Below are 7,816 nucleotides of genomic sequence, written 5' to 3'. Positions count from 1 at the left end.
CACAGGGCCCCCCGCCTGGACCCTCTGAACCCCACACACAGGGCCCCCCGCCTGGACCCTCTGAACCCCACACACAGGGCCCCCCGCCTGGACCCTCTGAACCCCACACACAGGGCCCCCTGCCCGGACCCTCTGAACCCCACACACAGGGCCCCCCGCCTGGACCCTCTGAACCCCACACAAAGGCCCCCCGCCTGGACCCTCTGAACCCCACACACAGGGCCCCCTGCCCAGACCCCGGACACACAGGACCCCCTGCCCGGACCCCGGACACACAGGGGCCCCTGCCGGCCCCACGCACGGCTGAGGGCGCAGTGCTACTGAACGTGTGTCATCACCCTCGCCCCCCAGAGCTGCCCCCAGAAGAGGCCCCTGACACTCTAGGACGTGGGCCCGCTCCTGGCCCGGCCATCAGGGAGACGCCCTGTCCTCACCAAAGCTCCTGAAGGCCTGGAAGGACCCTCCCCGGGCCCGGGGGCCTGGGACACTCCAGAGGCCCAGGACGGAGCCCTGGTGCCTGTGCTCGGGCCTCTCCTGCCCGAGGACTCCCTGACCCCTCTACCAGCGGCCACGCCCTCACGGGGACGGGCCAGGCCCTGCGCGAGCCCTGAGCTGTGTCCCCCACACGGAGGGGCCCAGCCTGCCCGCCCGGCCCCATCCGGGGAGCTCCGGGGGTCCGGCGGGCGGCAGGAGAAGCAGGAAGCAATCTGGGGCGGAATGGGAGCTGCGGAGAGACGGCCCCCAGAGGACCCGTTCCCGCCGCCGCCGCCTCCCAGCACCGCCAGCCGGCTTAATTGCGGAGTCCGGATTGATTGGGAATGCAAATGGGAAGGAGATGCAATCTCCACTCCCAGCAGGAGCAGGGAGGCAGCACAGGGCAGGACGGGACGGCAGCGCGGGGTGGGCAAAGCCCAGGGCGCCCACCCCAGTGCCCTGCCGGGACCCACCTCTGGGTGCAGGGGCCGCCCCCCCCCCCCGCTCCACCAGGGGGGCTCCCAGCCAAGCCACTCCCACCCAGACAGGGGCAGGGACGGCAGCAAGGCCCCAGGGAAGGGCCACCAACAAGTGCGAGGGGACAGAGGCGCCCCCCGGGGGCTGCAGGGAGAACAGCCCTCCCCGGGACCCTCACAGGCTGCCCGCCCGCCCACCCGCACCTCTGGGACACGGGACGAGCCCGGCGGGGGGCACTCCCCTTGCACGCAGCTGACCGAGGCTGGCCCCTGGCACCCCGCAGGCCCACCGGGAAGTGACCCTTGAACGCAGAGCCAGGAGGAGGCCCCAAGGGAGAGACTAAGTAAATAATAACAAATACACCTCCAGGGCCGGAAAGCTGCCCCAGCGGGGAGGGCGCGTGCCTTGAGCACAGCAGACCCAGGTTCGATTCCCAGAACCACTGGTCCTGCGAGGAGAACCGGAGGGACCCCTGGGCACTGGACTGAAAACCAAAGTCAAGGGCAACACAGCCCAAACGCTGCAGCCCGGCTCCCCCGAGGCCACTGCTCCCCCTTCAGGGACACCTGGGGCTGCAGCCCCCACCCCAGGACTCTCTTCCCTTTGCATTCCTTGTCTGGGGGTGCAGGGGGGAGGGGGCGGGGGGCTCCGAGCATCCCCCGTGGGCAGCCGCCCACAGAGGAGCTGCTGCTGCTGTGGCTCTCTGCTGCCGCCCGGTGGTGGCGAGGAGGTACTGGAGCCAGGGCAGGGGGCCGAGGGAGGGAACCCAGAGCCCGTCCGCCCGGCACCGCTTGGGGGGGGGCCCTGCGTGGCGCTGACACCGGGGCCCGGCTGACCTGCTTGATGGGGATGGCCCGGCCGCTGCCGATGCTGTCCACCTTGCCCTCGGCCACCTTCTTCTCCCGCTCCAGGTCGGCGCCCTTTCGAGACTGGAAGAGAGCAGACGGGCCCGTGAGCGCGGCCCCACGGGGCGGACGCAGCTTCCCGGCGGGCCTGCCCGCCCTCCCCGCCACCCTCCTCCGGGCAGGCCCGCGCCGTGGGCAGGGCCGGGGCGGCGGGACCGGGAAGGAACGGAGACCACGAGTATTCCAACGGGTTTATTCTTACACACGGCACCATACAGAGCAGCCCGGGCACGGAGCCGCGCCCGCCCCTTACAGAAGACACAACACGAGAAACCGGCGCGGATGCGCGGCCCGGGGGGGGCCTAAGAGGGCAGCGGGCCAGGAGGTGGCCGGAGAACAGGGGGCAGAGGCCTGGGGGGCGGGGAGAGGGGCGGGAGGGGGGCGCCAAGTCCGGAAGTGAGCGGGCAGCGGCCTGGCCCGAGGGGCGCAGTGGATGGAGAGAGAGAGGAGAGAGGGCCCGAGAGACCCGCGCCCCGGCAGGCTCCGAACGCGGATCCTAGGAAACGGGGCCAAAGAGGGGGGGAAAGGCAAGCGCGGCGAGGCTGCGGCGTCCGGAGCGGAGCAGGAACGCAGAAGTCCATGCAGGAGGGAGCAGAGGGAGGGGCGGGGGAGCCCCCGGGCTCGGACGCCCGCCCGTCTTCTCCATGCAGCGGGCCTGGCGCGGCAGCGTCCAGCCGGGCGTCCCCGGCCGCCCCCCGCCGCGGGCTCCGGCGCGCCTAGCCTTCCCTGGGGGTGGGTTAGTTACAAAGGTTCCTGTGGGCGTCTGGCGCGGGCGCTCGTGGCAGTCCCCGCGCCCGGCCGCCGCCACTGCACAGGGGACAGTGTCCAGAGGTGCTGTGTCACCAACTGGTCTTCTAATTTGGAAGGAGTTGGAAAGGCCTTTTTGTTGATGAAAAGTTGGAAACAGTGGCACATATCTGCAAATATCGAAAGAATAAAGATTTTGGCAAGTTATTCTCAAGCCCCGCCCGAGTCGGTCAGCAGCGAGAGGGCAGAGACACAGGCGCCTGGGGAGAGGCAGCAGCAGATGAAGAGGAGCAGGAGGAGGACATGGAGGGGGACGGGGGGGGGGGGCAGGAGGACGCGGGGGCTCGGCGGGGGCTGTTCTCCGCTCGGCAGCCCGGACCCCACACCCGCCCACCTCCCAGGCCACCAGGACCACAGGGAGGGGACAACGGCCGTCACCACAGCCGGGGCCCAGCCAGAGCCACGGGAAGGCCCCCGGCGAGGGGCTGCCGCCCACGGCCACCATCGGCGCCTGCCCCACAGGCCCAGGCAGCAGGGGGGGCGACGGGACCACCGCAAAGAGCTACCGGGGAGAGCGGGGTGCGGCCCACCTCGGCCGGGCCAAGAGCCCCCCGCCCCCAGCCAGAGGAGCCCCGGGAGCTCCCAGGGGCGCCCCCGGGATGGGAGCCAGGCAGGAGCGGGAACGGAAGGGCTGCATGGAGTCGTGGGGACAGGCACGGCCCGAGGGGGCCGCGGCACCGGCCATGGAGCAGGTGCGGCTCCGCCGGGGAGGACGATGGCGGGAGGGTGGCCCCGACAGTGAAGATGAGAGGGGTCCCGAGATGCACCCCGAGAGACGGCCCGGGCCGGAGGCCAAGTGAGGTCACCATGGAGACAACGGGGAGGAAAGCTCAGGCCGCCCCGGGCAGATGGAGGACGGGGGCCGGAGCTCGGCCGTGCGCAGCAGGGGTGCGGCGGGGAGCACAGCAGCGGGAGCGCGGGGAGCCCCGGGCGGGCGGGCACAGGCCGGGAGAAGCGCCCGCGGGAGCCGCCCCGGGCAGCCCAGGAGCGGCAGCAGGAAGGCGGGTGACGGCGGCTGCGGGTGCAGGGGGGGCGGAGGGAGAGGCGGCGAGCAGGGCAGCGGCCCGAGGGCGTGGCAGGGGTGCAAGCAGGCAGCCAGGCGCGGGGTGGCACGGGCAGCAGAGCACGAGGCAGGCAGGCCGGGCGGGAGCTGGGCGGGCGGGCGGGCGCCGAGGCGCGGGGGGGGCGGGCTCCCCGGGGCCCGGCCAGCGGGGGGCCGGGCGCCCAGCCCTGACACTCAGAGACGGAGAGACGGGGCGATCTCCGGCGTGTCCGCACGGGCCGCGCACCCACCTGTGTCTGACCCAAGACTCCCGGGAGGGTCCAGCCAGGTCCCAGCTGGAGGGGGGAGAGTCGGGGGTGGACGCTGCGTGTCAGACACAGCCGGCCGGGGGGCCTGAGAGCCCGGGGGCGGGGCGGGGTCCCGGGCACGAGCTGTGCGGGGGCGGGGGGACGGAGGGCGGACGAGGCCCGGGTTCCGGCACCCTCCAGAGACCCGGGGCGGGGCTCCCCCGGAGAGACGCCCTGGGCCCCGCGGGGCGCGGCAGGGCGTGCGTGGGGGCTCGGCGGAGGCGCCTGCGTGCTGGCGGAGGGCGCGGGCGCCTGGGGGGCTGCGGGGGGCCGCGCCCCTCGGCCTGCCGGGCTCGTACCGTGAAGATGTTGGAGCGGCGTTTGGACTGTTTGCGCGTGGGGGTGGGGGTGGAGGAGGCCGCGATGGTCTCGATGCGCACCTCCCGCTGCCCGATGCTCGGCGTGGACGGGACAGACGACGAGTAGTCGCTGAAGGCGCCGCCGCCGTTGGTGGCCTGCGGACAGAGACGCAGCTGAGGGCGGGGGGCCGGGCGGGGCCGGAGGCAGGGCTGGGCGAGAAGAGGCCCAGGGGTGGGCCTGGCGGGGGGGGGCCTCCCCAAGTGTCCCCCAAGGCAGGCGGGGAGGAGAGGACCGCGGTCCGAGGGTGAGACAGCCTGTGTCCACCCGGCCCTGGCCACGCACTGCCCACGTCCTTCCTGCCCTGTTCACTGCCCGAATCCTGACTGCCCTGGCCACTCCCTGGCCGCGGCCCAGCGGCCCCCTCTGCCCTTGCGCGCATCCTAACTGCCCGGCGTGGGGCTCTCAGGAACTGCGCGACACGCGCCTGCCCCAGGACCTTGTCTGCAGGCAGAGTCACTCGGGGGCCCTGGAGCTGGTCCACAGACCTGGTGCCCCCTCCTACACACAGAGTGACCTCGAGGTGCCTCTGGAGCGAGGGATCTCTGGAAGCAGCAGGCTGCCGCGGAAAGCAGGGCGCAAGCCAGTAGGCCAGGAAGAGCAACACCCTCGGCAGGTCACAGCGGCCCCGGCTTCCCCCCACATCTAGCACTGAGCGTCAAGCACTGAACAGAGCACTGAGCATCGAGCACTGAGCATCAAGCACTAAGCACTGAGCACCGAGCATGCCTGCGATGGCCCGATGGAGACGGGGTGACACAGGCACGTGTAGGGCAGGGCTGGACGGGGTGCCAAGGGCAGGTTTCCGTCCAGGCGCCTGGCAGAACGCTGGCCAGGCCTGCGGGGACTCACGCTGCCTGGCGTGCACACGGGGGCACAGGGGGGGCAGGGGAGGGGTCTGCGTGCCAGTGCCCCCCACCCCCACGCAGACCAGCACGGGGGGGGGCTGGGGAGGGCCGGGCTCCGCACCTGGTTTATGTGCACGGCCGGGATGGAGGCGGCGGACACGGCCGAGTGGCTCGGGGAGTTGGGCAGGGACTTGCAGGGCCCAATGGCCAGCTGCTGCTTCTTCCGCAAGGCCACGACCTTCTGTGCCACTGTGGGGGGGCAGCGAGGTGAGTGCCGCGCCAGGGGAGGGAGGACGCTGCCCGCCGGCGCCCCTCCCCCGCAGCCTGGAGTTACCGTCCTGGAAGACGCGCTCCACGTTGAGCCCGTAGGTGGCGCACGTCTCGTAGTAGGTGCAGCGCTTCAGGTCCGTGGACAGCTTGCGCGCCCTGCTGTCGTCGATGACCCGAGGGTTGGCAGCGCTAATGGCGTCTGCGGGAGGGGGGAGGGGCTCAGCCTGCAGAGCCACGCGGCCAGAGGGGCCGTGGGAGGCGGGCAGCCCAGAGCGACTCCGCGGAAAAGGGCAGGCGGCGGCGTGCTCGACCCCGAGGCCACGGCGGGCGGGGAGGGCGTGTCGGTCAGTGTCGGCTGCCCACCCACCCCACAGCTGCTCACCCTGCGTGCCCACGAGCACCATGGGCACCTCGCTGGCGTTCCGGAAGCTGCACAGTCGCAGGAAGTAGTTGTACACGGTCTGGAAGCTGATCTCATCCTCCAGGCTGAATACAAAGACCACGGCGTCCACCCAGGCGGCAAACTGGAAGTGGTGCGGCAACATCAGCACCCCGACTCTGCAGAGTCCCCACTCCGCCCCAGCTCCGAAAGGGGCATCCACGGCAGGGCAGGGCATCACCTGCAGCTCGGGGGGGCCTCCTTCATCTCGGATAAGCAACAGGTAGCTCTGGCCGTCCACCACAATCTCCTTCTTAAACCGGCCGCCTGGAAAACGTGGTCAGGACACCGTGGGAAACTCACGTCCAGCCACGCCCCGAGTCACACCCAAAGCCACGCCCACTACGCCCAGGACTGCTAAGCCACGCCCATCATACCCAGTCTTAACGAGCCACGCCCACTATGCCCAGTCTCAGCCAAGCCACGCCACAACCACACTCAGCTACATCCAAACCATGCCTACTTACCCGTCTCAGCCAAGCCACGCCCCATCGCACCCAGTGGCTAAGCCACACCCAATCACACCCAGTCTTAATGAGCCATGCCCACCACACCCAGTTACATCCAAACCACCTGCCCAGTCTCAGCCAGGCCACATCCCAACCACACACTCTCAGCCAAGCCATGACCACCACATCCAGTGACTGCTAAACCACACCCAACCACACCCAGTCTTTTTTCTTTTCTTTTTCGCCTTTTTTAAAAAATTGTACTGATTCACCGTGAGATGTAGTTACAAGCTTTCACGTCTGAGTTACAATCACACAATGATCAAACACCCATCCCTCCACCAGTGCACATTCCCCACCACCAACATCCCCAGTATACCCCCCTTTCCCACCCTCCCTCTGCCTCCATGGCAGACAACACTCCCCATACTCTCTCTCTACTTTGGGGCATTATGGTTTGCAATGCAGATTCTGAGAGGTTATTACGGTTGGTCCTTTATCTACTTTCAGCACACATCTCCCATCCCGATCGATTCCTCCAACCATCATTTTCTTAGTGATCCCTTCTCTATTCCAGCTGCCTTCTCCCTGCCCACTCGTGAGGCAGGCTTCCAACCATGGAGCAATCTTACTGACCCTTCTATCTACGGTCCTTGGGTGTCGGTCTTGTGTTAGGTTATTTTATACTCCACAAATGAGCAGGCCCTCTATGTCTATCCCTCTCTTTCTGACTCATTTCACATAGCATGATACTCTCCATCTCTATCCATTATAAGCAAATTTCATGACTTCATCTCTCCTAACAGCTGTATCATATTCCATTGTATAGATGTACCAAAGTTTCTGGAACCAGTCATCTGTTCTCAGGCACTTGGGTTGTTTCTAGATTTTGGCTATTGTGAACAGTGCTGCAATGAACCACGCCCAGTCTTAACGAGCCACGCCCAATCCCAGCCAAACCATGTCTACCACACCTAGTGACAGCTAAGCCACACCCAGCCACGCCCAGTCTTAATGAGCCACGCCCACTCTCAGCCGAGCCACGCCCACCACACTCCGTCTCAGCCAGGCCACGCCCAGCCACACTCACATCCAAACCAAGCCCGCCAACCCAGTGACAGCTAAGCCACACCCAACCACGCCCAGTCTTAATGAGCCATGCCCACCACACCCAGTCTCAGCCAGGCCATGCCCCAGCCACACTCACATCCAAACCATGCCCACCATACCCAGTGACAGCTAAGCCACACCCAATCACGCCCAGTCTTAATGAGCCACGCCCAGTCTCAGCCGAGACACGCCCAGCCACTCACTCACACCCAAGCCACGCCCACTTCACCCAGTCTCAAGCCACGCCCAACACCCAGTCTCAGCCAGGCCACACCTAGGGACAGCTAAACACACCCAACCACACCCAGCCACACCCACTCTTAACAGAGC

At 68.1% G+C, this 7,816-nt stretch overlaps 1 protein-coding gene across 4 annotated transcripts in view; it reads right to left on the bottom strand.

Annotated features, from left to right (window-relative positions):
• AGAP3 (ArfGAP with GTPase domain, ankyrin repeat and PH domain 3) overlaps nt 1-7,816 on the bottom strand; it is a 32,933-nt gene that overhangs the window by 8,494 nt on the left and 16,623 nt on the right. For 2 of the 4 annotated variants that reach the window (XM_055124901.1, XM_055124894.1), the window contains exons 4-9: nt 6,109-6,194; nt 5,871-6,012; nt 5,553-5,687; nt 5,340-5,467; nt 4,313-4,468; nt 2,034-2,773 (exon numbers count right to left, since the gene is read on the bottom strand). In XM_055124901.1, coding sequence (XP_054980876.1) covers nt 2,711-2,773; nt 4,313-4,468; nt 5,340-5,467; nt 5,553-5,687; nt 5,871-6,012; nt 6,109-6,194 — 710 coding nt within the window. In that variant the 3' untranslated portion in view covers nt 2,034-2,710. Of the gene's footprint in view, nt 1-1,787; nt 1,881-2,033; nt 2,774-4,312; nt 4,469-5,339; nt 5,468-5,552; nt 5,688-5,870; nt 6,013-6,108; nt 6,195-7,816 lie in introns of those variants that run through there. The other 2 variants (XM_055124891.1, XM_055124906.1) reach the window with 2 other exon arrangements.

The sequence above is a fragment of the Sorex araneus genome, chromosome 1 (assembly GCF_027595985.1).
Source record: "Sorex araneus isolate mSorAra2 chromosome 1, mSorAra2.pri, whole genome shotgun sequence".
Lineage (NCBI taxonomy): Eukaryota > Metazoa > Chordata > Mammalia > Eulipotyphla > Soricidae > Sorex > Sorex araneus.
This window is presented reverse-complemented; position numbering and strand designations above follow the sequence as displayed.